Genomic DNA, 16,389 nt, shown 5'->3' with positions numbered 1-16,389 from the left:
GAAGCCTCCCATCCTGACTGGTTCCAGCTGTAATCTAATCCTTACTCAAAATGAAAAGGGTCACATGTGGGAGCAGAGATGTTTGCCCAGGGGAGCGAGAGGGTTCCAGCTTAGCTTGATATATTTATTTATTGCATTTCTGTGTAACTGCACAATAGCCAAAGCAACTATTCTTTGCACTGATGGAATGAATCCAGAATGAGAAGACTGACTTGTTAGAAGCTGTCCTCACACACTGTTAGTCCCAAGTGGGAGGGGAATGTTTTCAGGGTAGAAGAAAAAGATGTAGCAATCGTTAGAATCCTGCAGCTTACTGGGAAAGTGAGGGTGACTGCAGTTTTCTTTCTTTCTTTAACAACTTATCCTACTTTTTATAGTGCAAATAACCCTAAAACAGAGCACAGTTTTGGTAAAACACAATGCTTTCATGCAATCCATCTATAATAAAACAAAGGCTTCTTTCAGAAAGCAGCAGTTTTGCTTAAATGAGAAAAGCAAAAGGGAACACAAGCTTGTACAAGAGAGATGCTCACAGAAGCAAAAGATGCAAAGAACTTTTTGAGAAGTATATTGCTAACAGCAACAAGACCAACAACAAAGAAGCCTTTCAATATCAGGAGTAAACCAGCTAGAGAGGCAGCTGGACCACTGGGTAATAATGGAGTACTGAAGGAGGATAGAAAGACTGCAGATTCTTTAGAGTAGTTTTTGAGGAGCTCCCAAAGGATCTCTTAGCAAACTGAAAGAATGGGAATTGAAACAGAAAGGTGGTTCAATATAAATAAGCATAAAGTAATGCACATTGGGTGATGATGGTTGGGGTTGTGGTGAACTGCTCAGCGAAATGTTGACCCAATGTACAGCTGTTATGGGAAAGGAAAACTCCATGTAAGACACAGTTAGAAAAACAAGCAAAAATAAAATCGCCAATATCATACCACTATTACTTGTATAAGAATCTATGGCTTGATTACATCTAGATTACTTTATACAGACCTGCACACTGCACTGAACAAAGCATATGAGAAAGAGTTGAGAGATAGAGTTGAGAAAGTGCATAGAGTTGAGAAAGTGCAGAAAAGGGCCACTAAAATGATCAAGGGCTAGAGCAACTGCCCTATGAAGAATGGTTGCAACATCTGAAATTGCTTCACTTGGAAACAAGGGAGTAAGGGAGACCTGAGACGTGTTCAAAATTATGCATAGTGTGGAAAAAATGGAGAGAGAGACATGGTTTTTTCCCCTTTAGTAATAACAAAATCTGACACAGAATGACAAAGTTGTTACCAGGCAGGCCTCAGTAGAGACATTATTCCAAAGTTGGGAACCACCAGTGAGAAGGCCCTTCTTGTTGCTGAGCTTTCTCTGTAGTTAGCACTTTATTTATTTGTTTAAAGCTTTTATAGACTGTCCATGTACTGGCGTCTTGGGATGGTTTACAACAAGCAACTTTGGGGAAGGACCCAGATGTTGAATGCAATGCTTGTATAGATTACAGTTAAGTTCTTCATCATGTATTGTTGTCCCAAGCCATGTTGGACATTATTGGTCAGTACCAGCACCTTGATTTGGTCTCAGCACAATATAGACATCCAATCCTAGCAGACCAGTACTGGTCTTACATGTTCAGACCTCCACATTTTGCACAAGTGCAGCTTCTGAACAGTCTCAAGGGCAGCTTCATGTAGAATGTATTGCAGTAATCTAGTTTAGAGATTGCCAGACCATAGATTCTTGAAATCAGGTTGCCCCTGTCCAGATAGGGGTGTAGCTGAGCCAGAAGCTGGAGGTGATAGAAGACACTCCTTGCCACTATGATTACTTGAGCTTCAAGTGATAGAGATGGTTCAAAGAAAATCTCCACGCTACTAAGCTGAACCCTCAAGGAGGGTGCAAGCCACATAGAACAGCTTGAACAGCCACCATCCAGTCAGAGGAATCACCCACTAGCAGCACTTCAGTCTTTATTGGACTAAGCTTAAGTTTGTCATTGTAATTCATTGCAGTCAGGCACCAGTTTAGCAGGTCAACAGGCTCGTCAGCTGGAGAAGAAAAGGAGAAATAGATCCATGTGTCATTAGCATACTGATTGCAACACCCCCACTCAACAGTTTCATGTAGATGTTGAATAGCGCAGGAGACATAACAGACTTCCAAGGAACTCCATGATGAAGAGTCCATGATGTTGAATAATACTTCCCAAGGACCACTTTGTTGAGCTGGCCTCCAAGTAGGTGTGGAACCACTGTAATGTATTACCCCTCATTTCCAATTTAGTCAACCCAGAAGGAAAGCATGATTGATTGGGCTGAAATCCACTGAAAAGTTTAGGAGGATTATTCACAGTCAAATTACTCTGCCTCTCGCGACATAGGTCATAATTTACATAAAGCTGTTTCCATGCCAAAACCATGCCTGAATCCCAAACACAATAGATCCAGGCAATCAGTCTCATCCTAGAGTGCTTGCGGGGCACTGAAGCACATTACTTGGATCAAGTGTTGTTATTTATCTGGTGCAAGATTACTGTTAGACATGAATAACAGACATTGAAAGTACCTGGACAGGTGGATCGTATTAATGAGGTCTAATATAATGACATGATACTGAGAGAAGCTTTTTTATAATTTGATGTATACTATCTGAGACATATTAAACCCTTCTACATAGAATAAATACTTAGTAGTAATGGGTAATGAAATTATATGGTATGAAATATTGTACTGCTGGACATATAGCATTCTCAATTTCCATATACTTTTCAGAAATAAAAATATTTTGTGCAGCCATGACATTTAAATACTCTAAACATAATCCCTGTTTGAAGGGGGATTTGGATACATCATCTATAGATGAAAGAATTTCATAGTTTTGGAAAAATAATGGCTTTTGCTCTTGATTATAAAAGAGAGGGAAAAATGACAGTATTGTACGTAGTTTCCCAGAGAGAATGTTTTTATTTATTCCCAAAGGGATATTATTCCATAAAACAAATTTGCAGCTTATTTTGCTGCCTTAGCTTTTATCAGTCTTTTAAAGGGTGTTGAACTCAGGAGATCACACAGTAAGAGTGACTTAAAAAACACTTTAAAATAAAGAATTGCAGTTAGAGGTTTGTGGGGGAGGGGTTTAGGGTGGTAAATTCATTGTAAGAAAATGCACACATTTAATATCTATTTAACTGCATAATTTAGTAGGGGTGGAGTTAGGAAAAATACCCTGTATAATTACCCTTAAACTGTGGGGTTGGGGACAGATAATACATTTTTAGAACAACTGAGTATAATATGATGCAGGCATCATTGTTCACAGTGTGAATTTCTTGTATTGTACAAACATCACTGATCAAGCAGGTTTTGAAACATTTACAAAAACCTGCAAATCCTGCTTGATCTGAGATGGGGGGGGGCGTTTCTTTCATATCACATTTTGAATACTTTAACAAAAATTGGCCTGGATCCCAAAATAAATTAACTGAAGGAAGTTCATGAGAGAAAATATAGTTTAACATACAGAACAAAATACCTGAAGGTCAAGGTGAAATGTGTCCTTTATTGAATAAAACTGAATTGCCTGTGAATTAGGGAAACTGACTAAGAAAAGGGAGATGACAGTTTCCATGAAGGAGTTCACACTTTAAAACCATCATATAGCAGCTGGTAGAGTAAATAGAAAAGATTCTGTAGGTTGCACAAGATTATTTTCACATGTGTTCCTCCCCTTGTATTCTTCACATTTCTGTCATGCTACTCAACCAGTCATTTCTCTCTTCTCCCACTCTTTTCTTTCTCTACATCTTTGAAAAGCCAGGCAAATCTTTTCTTCCCACTTACTGGGTTCCTGTCTTTGTTCCAGTGCATGTACACTATGCAGCAGCTGGGGAGGGACCAAGAAGTGGAGCTGATGGCTCCCTCACTGGATTCACCACTTGGTCACCATGGACCAGAGCCAAGCAGACTTGAGCAGGACAGGTTGGTGAGTCCTATCCATGGTATCCATGGTGGTGAACCTATCTCAGGTATGGAGTTCAGCAGTCTGGATAGCATGCATGAAACTCAGAATAAAGCCCCAGTAGTTAAGGAGCCACATAGACATAGCAGTCACCAGCCTTCCTTGAACCTGACAGGGAACTTTATTCGTCTTCTTCTAAGCTTCCCATGGGTGATCTGGCCCTAGCATTGTAAGGACCATTTTTCCTGCCTGTCCTCTGGTTCTTCTAATGCAGGGATCAAGACTTCTTTTAGCCAAACTGCAAATTCAAGTATGAAGAAGTTTTTGGTGACTGAACTGCAGTGGTGGGTGGGGCCAAAGACAAGGGGTGAATATTCTGTTCTGTTGTAGCAGGTCTCTCAAGGTTCAGGAGGGGTGGAGAGATAAGTGGGTAACACAAATTGGTGAAGATAGGCTGCTCTTACTTGTGAAAATGAAAGCACTCTCTGCTAAGGCAAAGCTATTGCTGGATACAGCCAGAAGTTATTAGGTGTTAAAAGCCCAAGCAGAGCAGAGCAGAGGAGTCTTATCAGCTATCACAGTATGTGTCTGTTCTAAAACTGTATGGTCCAAAGTACCAAAGGTAAAATTGCTGTTGCCAGGTCCACCATCATGTGCCATCAGAACCTTGAAGCATATTTCTTTGCCAGCAGCTGGATATCTTGCAGCTTCTAGTGGCTAATGAAGATTAGGATGAGTGAGAGGGACCCAGTGCAGAGATGGAGCATGGAGAATGCAGGACTTTTTAAGGAGACATGCTCACAAAACTCAGTGGATAGTCAAAGAGTATTGGCTCAAAAAGCAGAGCCGGCTTTCCTGCAATATAGATGGGCAATCTGGATATCCCATTGACTTTCCCTATCTTTAAAATACATATTTTTAAAGGCAGAGAACAACTGCAGCCAACTGACAATTATTTGCCTTCATTGTAGGGAGAGAGGACTCATTCTTCCAGGTATATCTCCTGGAAGAATGAGAGGGATGGAAGGGGAACCATCTGTTGGGCTCATTGCAGGTGCTTTGTGGAAAACTGATTGATTATGGTAAATCCCCATGATGGCTTGTTGTGATAGGCAAAACCACTCACTGGGTGCAGTACTCCAACCACTTGTTTCAGTAGCTTTTAACAATGCTGACCTCCTAGCAAATACAGAGGAATTTGCACATAGAAAGATGATAGAAGCGTGTTGAAATGGTTAACTATACCCATCTAATAAGAGTTCACTTCAGTATTTGTTTGGTCTCCATATTGATTTTTTTCATGTATTGATGCTTTCTAAAAATCCACATTAAAAAAAGAATGTCACAGTTTGCTACTTACCAAAAAGAAAAAAAAAAGATGTTGAAAGGCTGCCTGCCCTGGCTCCTTGCTTCCATTTCAGGCCATCTATGGTCTCTTATCCAGGCTGTCCTTGTAGTCCAATTGAGATCTTAAGTGTGGCACAATTATTAGAAGGAGACTATGGAGCTACCAGAGGCTTATGATGGTGGAAAGAAGAATCTAAGTCACTACTGTTACAGAGGCAGGATGGGGCTGTACACTGCAAGTGTGAGGCTGCTGAATAAGTGCAGGCCCACAAGGATCTGGTAGTTGGTCCCTTCAATGCTCCGTACACAAACTGGCAATGGCTGTCCAGGGTTTCAGGCAGGAATCTTCCACAGGCTTACCTGAGATACTAGAGATACCAGGTACTGAAATGGAGAGATGGACAGGTGAGAATTTTGCTTGGGTTGCTTCGTAAAGGTGCCATGAGTTGCAAATTTCTTCAAGTTCAAGATGAAAAAACCCTGAAGTTGTTGCATTGTGTTGTGCTTTTAATACATGTGGGAGAACCCAGACTTCTGAATTTGGCCATCCAGGCAGAAGGCATTGAGTGCTTAACTCTTAAATGACTAGGTTTGAATCGCTAGTCACTTGAGTACTAAAGTAGGGTTCCCCTTTCTTCTCTGATATGGGCCTTGTCTTTTGTAGCTCTACGGCAGAGAGTTTGCTCTGCTTCATGCTGGGAATAGCAAGATCTAGTGTGTGTGTGTGGGGGGGGGGTCCATAACTCCTGGGTTATGGAACTACATCAACCCCTCTGGTGATTGCACCCCCAGCCCTGCAGCCATGGCACTGAAATTTGGTGGCACAGAAGCAGCAGGGGAAAGAGGTCTGTTTTGCTTTAAAATACTCCCTTGATGTCACCAGCACATGGAGGAATTTTGGCAGCATGCTTCAACATTTGCCTTTTAAATGGAAGCATTTTATATTTTCTGTGGCTGCTTTGCTGCTCATTTAGGTGGTAAATGCAGCACTTAGGTAGCAGTGGGCCAGCAAAGGGTAATGAATGTGACCTAAAGGTTGCTTGGTGCCTGTTCCTAATCTATTGAATTTGGTTGGTTCAGACAGTTGAGAAAGCTCTTTTAATATCTGATCTAAATTTACTAGATTTCATAGAATGTAATTCTGAAATGCGAAGAACATGTTTTTTTATTTTAAAAACTGTAGGTAGGAGAAAGTGAAGCTGATAGATTTGTCAGCTTTCTTAACCTGGGAACTTTTGCGTGAAAAGCGTGTGCTTGGCCAAAGTTGCCCAGGCAGAGTAATTATATAATCACAAGCAGAAGAAATACCGTAGGGCAAAATTGCTAACTGCACATTTTTATTTAAAGTGAGAGACATCTTTATGTTTTTGGCTACAGCCCAGAGTGTTAAGGCCTTCAGTAGTGGTACTCAATTACTGAGTCAAAAGAAACTACCAAATTAAGCTCTACTGTTTCTAACTGAAGTGTTAATATGCTTTCATTACTTTCTTGATTTGTTTTTGTTTATAGATGTCAGCGTTGTAATTGTCATCCTGCAGGAGCAATTAATGGGACTTGCCATCCCATTACTGGACAATGTGTGTGTAAACAATTTGTAACTGGCTTGAAATGCGACAACTGTGTTCCCAGCGCTAGTAATTTGGATGTATACAACCTATTTGGCTGCAGTAAAAGTAAGTGGTTGTCGGTCTTAAGAGCATATCTTTCAAAGTAATGGTTCTTACTGGTTTAGTGATCATTAAACAGTATAACTGTAATTCTCAAAATAAATATTGCTCAATCCAAATCTTAACTTCCCTTTATTAATCTATTAGGAGATATGTTCTGGTACTTAAAGGCATTATATGATTTTCCTTTTTCAGAGACCAAAAGATTTTGTGTAGGTGGAAGGAAAAAAATAACACTGGTGCTCCCAAGTTTTCTAGAGAGACATAATTTGTGTTGCTGGGGAATAACATGCTTTAAGAGATACTTTCCTGATCCTTAGTGATATCCTGAAGCTTGATCTAGGCAAGGTTAGCTGGCAACTTGTATTAAATTCTTTTCTACAATAAAGCTCTAGTTTGTGGATATTTTAAAGGTAAAGAAGAACTCTCCTGTTCGTGCTGGTCCTTGGATTCTGACATTAAGCAAAAAAAGGCCAGGCAATTTTAAATGTACTAAGTGTACTAATGTACTGTGTTTCTGAGTGAGCATCCCAGGGGCTATGGTGTGGCTCAAAAAAACCCTGTTGATGGTGCTTCAACCTCAAAAAATGAAGCTGGAGATCTGGACATCAACCCCTGGCAGTCAGTGCAGACAGAACCAAGCCAGCCGTAGGAAAATCAAGGTGGGATAAAAGGCAGCAGTCTGGTGGATGGGACAGACGGAGACTGGGGAAATTTCTGTTCTGTTCAGTCACAAAGTCATGCCCCCATGGACAGCATTCCTACAGGCTCTCCTGTCCTCCACCATCTTCCAGAGTCCAACCAACCCCACACCCACTGACCCGGTGTCCCCATCTAGCCACCTTAACCTCTGCCCTCCCCTTCTCCTTTTGCCTTCAATTGTTCCCAGCATCAGGGTCTTCTCCAGTGAGTCCTTCCTTCTCATTAGGTGGCCAAAGTATTTTAGTTTCATTTTCAGTACCTGACTTTCTAAATAACAGTCAGGGTTGATTTCCTTTAATAACTGATTTGATTTCTTTGCAGTCCAAAGGACTCTCAGGAGTCTTCCCCAGCACCACAATTCAAAGGTTTCAATTCTTCGGCGCTCAGTTTTGCTTATGGTCCAAGTTTCATAGCCATACATTACAACTGGGAAAACCATAGCTTTGACTATGCAAACTTTTGTCAGCAGGGTAATGTCTCTGCTTTTTGGTATGCTGCCTAGATTTGCCATAGCTTTCCTCCTGGAGAAACTAGGATATGTTTTATCCTGAGCCTCTTCCAGCTTCCTTCCACCACCTCTGACGTGCCTTTTCTGGATAGGCTGAAAAGACCATCTAGTGAAAACATAAGAGGCTGTAAGATGGAGGAACCTCCAATGTTCCTCCCATTGGGCTGGCCTCAGCCTGGCAGAACACAGGGTCTTAGAAGCTTTGGAATTCAGTGACGTGAAAGCAGTGAGCAAGTGGTTCATATGATGGTTCCTAAGTCCTTAATCTAATATGCAATGTCAAAATGCTTAATTGAAATTGTTATAGCTCTCATTCATTTCAGAAGGCCTTGTGCAGAAGAATGTCTTAACAGATTGCATCCTTAGGTTATAATCTTATATACATTTACTCACTGCTTTTTTTTGTAAAAAAAAAAAGTGCCGGAACTCATGTCGCCGGCAGTAAGCGCGCAACCACACACACCAATCCCAAGCCAAGCAGCGGAGCAGCGTCCCAAGCCGAGAGCAGCATCCTCACTATCTCACTATCAGATAGCAGACACAAAAGCAGTCTGGAGGCACTATGTTAATGATGTTTGCTGCTGATCTGCTATGATTCAAAATCACTTCGTAAAATCCATTGGAAAAAAAGGTGCCGGAACGCCATTCCGGTGTGTTCTATGACAAAAAAAGCCCTGCATTTACTAGAGAATAAGTCTTATTGAATTCAGTGGGGGATTCTTCTAAGGAGATTCATACTGTTATTGTACTATAAATGATATAACTGTATTATATCTTAGAGTCTTTCTTGTGATGTCTTTACAACTTTTTGGAAGGGGCACTTCATGCTCTGATCCCTTCCCCCATTCCATTGAATTCTATAGCCCATCAAGCCCTGGGCCTGGCCCCAGCAGCAGAACAAACCTACAAAGTTCAGAGAAAAAATAGTGAAGGAGGACAGAGAAGCAAAAATAAAAATTAAAAAATTAAAACATCCATTTTAGCAGCATGTCAGGGCATAGGATACGTGGAAGTTTCCATCATCAGATGCTTCCATCTAGCTGATGGCAGTCAGATTGGATCCATAATGTTCTCTTACACAGTTGTGAGAATTCCTGCCCTCCCTTTTAAATCCCAAATTAATTTGCAGCCCATAACTCTTTGAAATTTTTCATTTAATTAACCTTGCTGTTTGAATGTTCACCAAATGTGAACAATTTTAATTCGATATTGCTAATTTATTTATTTAAAGTGTTTATAGACTATCCATCTACTGGTATCTTGGGACAGTTACGTATCTCCAATGGCAAACTCTGTCCTTAGGCCAAGTGATAAACCTTTCTTCTAGTGGACAAGAGTCATGCTATGCTGTGAAGGTGTTTACACTATCAAATATATCATGGTTCATAGTTTTTCCTCCTTGCAGTATGTAACAGATACCCCTGTACTCATAAATGGCAAGTTGTAGTTGCTATAATTTCTGAATACCACAGGTAAATCAGAAATTATTGAGCCATGCAACAGTCTGTAGATCTTGATGTGCATGAAGTTCTTAGGTGTCTATTTATTGATTGCAGCTGCTATTTAGTATGCCTGGAAGCTGTTGTTGGTTTGTGCTGTGTAATTATACATACTTTCTAAGTGATCTTTCAAAGCTGAAAATGATAGCATTGATGTAAAATTAGTTGGAGATAAGAATCTGGAATGATGGCAGTGAGATCATTAATTGTTATCTGCACTGGACATGTAAAAATGTAGGCCTTCTCTCTGACAAAGACATGATATAATGATTCTGATTTCAGTATCAGTATCCAACTTCCACATAATACACTCATTCTGTGTGGAATGAAATTATGCACACATCAAAAGGAATCAGATAGAAGTGTATCTTCTGAAAAAGCAGCCATCTATTTGATTTCAAACTTTAAGTTAAGACACATTTGAAAGATGGAATATGTTTTCAGTGGTTTCCTGAAGAGCATTCACTGCAGGGATACTGCAGTGGCTGCCAGGAGTGTTATTTGGTCTGGGCCTCATATTCACATGGAGGGCTTTCTATTTCAGTGTGCAGAACTACATCAGAAATGACTCTGATATGTGATTGACTGTCCTTTCCATGCAGCACATAAACTGTGACACCCCAAGACAACTAATTCTTCAAAAGTTGTTGTATTGTACCTTTCTGTGTTAAAAGCATTAATTCCTTATATATAATCATTTATAATAAAACAAACTTTGTAACCCTGTTTTGGCATTAATATTCCACGAGGGCCTTAAAGAAATGGATGTGGCCAAGCCTATCTAGACATAATTGTTATTGGTATTTTTGCTGTTGCTGTTACTACTACTAACAATATTTTAGCATATTCTTTAGCTGAAAAGGCCTCCCAGAGTGGCTTACAAGGATTAATATTCATAGAATCGTAGAATAGCAGAGTTGGAAGGCCATTGGGTCCAACCCCCTGCTGTTGCAGGACACCAAGTCACACCATCCCACTCAGAAAGGCCTAGGTCTCAGGTTTATAATCTAAGGCACATCAAAGAGGCAAATGGGGTCAGGAAGGTGGACAGGAAAAAAACAAAAACAAATTTTTAGTTTCCAAGTTTTTATAGATGTTCTGTGAGAGTATCTCAGACACGTTACTCCAGACGTGAGGCAATTTTCTTCAGAAGTTATTTCCTAACACTGCCACTGCCCCTCCCCCCCCACCAATTTCTTTGCCCACAAATAGGATAATAAGCTTTGAGAAGCCATTTGTGCATATTTCTAAAACCCCAAGGCTTACCTCTGGGTGAGTGATACAGATAGCTAACTGTACACATTTTTCTGTCCCTTAAACATTGGGGAACAAGAGGACTATAATAACTGTTTTTTGTTCCTCACAAGAGGGAAAAAGGGAGTGTGATAATATAAATGCAGTGTGATAATATTTGTGTGCAAAAGTGCAGCAACACACACAGTCTTGGCTGGTTCTTCTAATCTTCTGCAGTTGCTTTTGCTCCTATTTATATTTCTGACTTATTTAGGGGTGGGGGATTATTCCTCTATGCATTGCTGCAGTATTTTTGCACAGCTTCCTAGTTCTTTGTTTAGGGAACTAAAATGTTAATATGATCTCACACTCTCAAAAACTATTTATTGTCATTATTATTGTTTCAAAGGGATCTATAAAACATTTCTTTCCTCTCTTTGGAACTGTTCCATTTCTCTTAGGGAAAAAACCCCCAGCTTTTTAAAATTGCTTTTAATCCTGTGAAGTTCTGTGTTGCGTTCATTTTCAGATCAGTTTATGAACATGTTCTCCACCAGTCCCACCATCATACAACACACAGAGAAAAATAACTTCAGAGATATGACTGCAATTTTTCTCTCAAAACAAAATCCTAAAACATATGGTAATAATGAGAACAATCTTGTGACTATTATGGGCTACAGTATATTGATTATTTAAATAACACATTCCTAAGGCTTGGAATAAGGCATCATCTTTCTTTAGACTTTTTCATTGTAGTTATTGCTCATTATATTCCAGCAGAAATAGCTTTCTTAGTCTGCAAATAAAGTGAAGAATTCTATCTTCAAGATTTTATAAGAACCTTGTACGGAAATTAACGGGAATCTTAATATTAAAATCTGAAACACATGAAACTGGAAAATATCTTTGAAGAAAGCTTATTGCTTGTGATTATGTTTATCACACACAATGTGAAGTAGGAAAAAGAGCAACACATTAGTATGATTGAACAGTCATGTTAGAAAACCCAACCGCTCACCTGTATTGGGCCCGCACTGGCGCTCTGCTCAGAACATGGCCTCTGCTTTTCTTTGGACTAGCCTGAGCAAGGGAACAAGCTGGCAGATGCCTCTTGGAGCAGTATCCCATGAAGAATGGCTAGCGCCATTGCTTCTCTTCTACAAGTGGTGTCTGCTTGCATCTGCTGTGCTGATCCACCTTTTTCCAGAAACATGCTTCAGTATGCTTGTTTGGGACTTGTTCCCAGAAGCACTGAATCTCCATGCTGTGGAGAATGGAAGTGCTAGTGGGCTCCACTGCCAGACAGAGACCCTTGGATACTGTGCTTGGAAAGAAGGACTGGTGGAAGTATGGCACAACTTTCAGTAGTGGAATGGAGGCTAGCAATGGGGTGGGTGCACATCAAGTGTTTATTGTGATTTGGATGTAAAGAGTTCAAATAGGACTAGTAATGTGGAATATAAGTTTAGTAAATGAATAAATTGTGTAGATTTCAGCCAGAAGAAACCAGTGGAGGATATTTTGGCAAACTAAAATTATTTTAGATCTTTATTCACACATTGTTCAAATTCCTGCGATGAAATGGGTGTGAGACTACTTGTTGTGTCCTTATGCTAACCCCACCCCCTAATGTCCAGCTGCTCAAGTGTAGGGCTTCCTATGATTGGAAATCCTGTGCTACCAGGTGTTGCAGGAGCTTACATGTAGGCAACTTTGCAGACAATTGGATTCATTGTGCAGATATATTGCTAGGACTGCAGCTTTGTCCCTGCTAAGAACTGAGAGCTCTGTCTATGAGTAACCTGTAAACATTGCCCTTGCGATTTGTCATGTACACTGCCTGCTTTGGTATATAAATTTGTTTTTGCAACTATACTTAAGATGTAATCCTATGCACCTTTGGATTAAAAAATACATGCTGTTAGATAACAAGCTTCTGTATTCAAATAAACCTTTTCAATGCAGGATTGATTATCATGATATAGAGTGGCTGCCTTATTACATAAGTATGTCTTTATTTTAATTCAGCTCCTTCCCAGCAGCCCCCACCAGAAGGACAAGCTCTAAATTCTTCTGCTATCAGACTAGCTTGGAATCCACCTGATTCCCCAAATTCAAACCAGCTTACTTACAAACTCTACAGAAATGGGAGTCAAATCTATACGACAGAGGACAACTACCCTTATAGTGAGTGTCTACCAATACTATCTATCTATCTGGGGATTGTTTCCATCTTTTTTGTCAGTTGCTATTCTCAACTGGAATAGTGTGTGTCTGTTACTCAGATGCTATTCTATGTAAATATTATTTTCAAATTCTATAGAACTATGATACAACTATTATTTAAGCATTTCTCAATGAATTTTCGTGTTATTTGCATCTTCTGCCACAAACTATTTTCTGATTGTTAAACATACTATGATGTATGAACACATTTCATGTCTGCTAATTTCAGTGATATCTTTTCATAGCATTACTCTATCATGGATAAACCTGTTAGCTAGAAGATAGGCTGCCATTATTCTCTCCAAGACAGCTTCATAAAGGAAAGGTCATTGAGCATCTTTGCCAGAGATGTTGCCAGATTCATGCCAATTTGGTTGGGATGAAGTCTAGAAAACAAGAAAAAGGCAAGCGTGAATTTCTGACAAGATGAACAAGTTCCCATCATGTCTGAGAGTCTAGATGTTTTTATAGAGGCCTTAGACCATGTTGCTAATCTGTGTATCCTCCATTCAATTATTCAGGATCTACACAGGTTTGTGTCCTTAGCAGGTTTATCAGGTAGGGTTGTTTTAGTTCCCTGGCAAGGGCAGGCAACAGGTTTGGTTTAAGCTAAGAAGAAATATGGAGTGAACTTAAGGAAACAACGAACAGCTCATTGCCTGAATGAACAACTTTAGTTCCCATTAATATTGGAAAGTTCCTTGCAGACCTTTAGTATGTATCCCGTTTAGCCCTAGTATCAAGTGTTCATGATGTTTCCTGGTCAGCAAGTAAGGCCATGGAGGCCAAGCAACACTGACTCTACCAATGCCACAGCCTTAACAACTCATAGTTTATGCAAGGGTTTTTTTAACTGTCACATAAGCTACCTACCCTCACTGAGTTCACATGATATGATACAATGCAATTAATATACAGTATAATAGAAATGCTACAGTACACCACTTGTCAATAAAATTAAGAGTAAAATACGGAGCAGAAGCAATTAAAGCAAATTAAAATTCTTGGTGTCAAAAAGCGTAATGTCTATGCCACCCAGTTTTTCTTGTGTAGAATGGCCACCATCACCACAGAAAAGATCCTGTCCTTTGTACATTCATAACCTACTTCATCAACTGACTGTACTTGGGGAATGGCCTTATCTAAATATAACAGTGCATGTTCCAGTTGAGTGGAGGCATGCGTCAACATATTTGGATCTTAATGTAAGCTGTTTCTAAGTAAGTACCAACATGGAAAATTGTGGTTGAAAAAAATAGGCAACTTGGCACAAGAGAGCTCCACCTATCTAAACTAATTCTAGCTGCCAAACTCAGAATTAATTGAAGCTTCCAAGTCTAGTTCCACATATTGCACATTTCAGTAATCCAGCCATGAGGGTACAAAGCATATAACACTGGTGCCAAGCATCCTCTCCAATTGATGAATAAGCTGAGGCTGGTAAAAGGTACTCCATGCAACTGAGACTACCATATCAGTGAAATTGTGGATCAAGGGAAACCAAGCACATTGACAGTGTAACTCCATCCAGAACTGTTCAAACACCAGTTTCCAGGAATCTAATAAGGATCCATGAACAGTGCCTCCACTCTGTCAGGACTTGGCCTCAGTTTATTAGACTGTAACCAATGACTAAATCCAAATAATGGTTCTCCACCTACAGAAGCCTTGGCAGCTTCTGATGACAAAGAGAGTGCTCCAGACCCTCTGATGTGCCCACCCAGTACTCCACATGGGTACTAAAGAGCATTTTTGCTTCAGTCTAAGACCCTGAAAATAACTTCTGTGATTTTGTCTTTAAGAAACCATAAGGGCATGATCCAGTGTCCTCTGCCTGGTTGCATGTAAGCCACTGATCTCAGAGGCTTATATGCATCTAGTGTATAGTGCAAGGTATAGCAGTGCCTCATGCTCTGGCCTGCATCGAGATATCCATTATCAACTGCCTAGATGAAGCACTGTGGAGTGGGAGGAAAGGAAGTGGGGACAATATTTGGAAACAGCATAAACCATCAATCCCACTCCCTTCCTCTCTGTCCCTAGCACACCCCTTTCATGTTCTCTGAGGTCAATGTACAACTATGTAGAAGCAGTCAGTGTGGTTCTTTCAGCAGCAGATGAGGAGATACTGGGCAGGGTCTCAACATTCAGCATTCACTCAGCATATGACCTCAGCACTAGGGCACCAATAATCTTATGCCCCCCAGAAACGTTGGGAGGCCATAGAATTGCATCCTAAGTCTTTTTGTTTTCATTTGTGTGCTTGCTTACTAGCTGCAAAGCTAATTGAGTATGAATTCCAGATTTTAGCTTTAGTATCCTAACAAGTAATTCAAATGTATGTGCTGAGAAGGTTAAAGCAAATAATGATACACTTCGAATTGAATAGAGTAATCCTTCTAGAACAGTTGCCCATTTTGACATTGTATTAACATAGATTTGCAGCTCTCTTAAAATGTTAACTATTGGTTGCATAATCATAGACTGATATAATCCTTTTCAACAAATCATTATTTTCTAAAGCCACAACTGTTCTTTAAACAAAAATATTACCATTCTGACATTTTCTGACAATCATGATAATTAATGATGTGAAAATAATCTACTGTTTGGCATTTGAATACTAAGAAAAATGGTTAATACTGCCAGATTTTTATGTTTATGACTTTGTTCTCAATATGTATGTAGCATCTGTAATACACACAGGAGGCCCCACCTAAGCCAACTGTGTGCATACAGGTCCTAGTACTAAATGACAACCTGAAATTGCTAATGTAGAAGCATTGAACTTTTCAAGGAAAATTAACAGTAGTCTCAAAACCTGGCTTGATTATTTGACTGATGGCTTTGCAACATTAGAGCAAAATGAATTTTAGAGTTCTTTTAGAAGAAAGGAATGTGTATTAGATTAGTTTCTAAAGCACTCTGCTGGGAAGCAAAATGAAAGAATACAAGGATATACAAGTTCCCAGTTTCAATCCTGGACACCAACAGCGAAAATGATCAGGGAAGTGGTGATGGGAAGAACCTTTGCTTAAAAACTTGAAAAGCCATTGCCTGACAGAGTACATAACACTTGGCTTTAGGTGCAACTACTGTGCCTTCTGCATCAAATATTTGTGCCTTAAGAATTTCTCAATAAATATGGCTACATCTATTGGTAACTAGTTGCAGCCAATATTGAATTATTTATTTATTTATTTATTTAAAACTTTTATATGCCGTCCTCTTTTATATGCCTTTTATATGCCGT

General features: G+C 39.8%; 1 protein-coding gene across 1 annotated transcript in view; it reads left to right on the top strand.

Moving 5' to 3' along the window:
* The window catches only part of USH2A (usherin), a 579,889-nt gene that overhangs the window by 96,081 nt on the left and 467,419 nt on the right, over nucleotides 1–16,389 (top strand). The window contains exons 14-15 of the mRNA XM_044449731.1: nucleotides 6,808–6,971; nucleotides 12,939–13,097. Coding sequence (XP_044305666.1) covers nucleotides 6,808–6,971; nucleotides 12,939–13,097 — 323 coding nt within the window. The remainder of the gene's footprint in view (nucleotides 1–6,807; nucleotides 6,972–12,938; nucleotides 13,098–16,389) is intronic.

The sequence above is a fragment of the Varanus komodoensis genome, unplaced genomic scaffold (assembly GCF_004798865.1).
Source record: "Varanus komodoensis strain SLA01 unplaced genomic scaffold, ASM479886v1 scaffold1, whole genome shotgun sequence".
NCBI lineage: Eukaryota > Metazoa > Chordata > Lepidosauria > Squamata > Varanidae > Varanus > Varanus komodoensis.
This window is presented reverse-complemented; position numbering and strand designations above follow the sequence as displayed.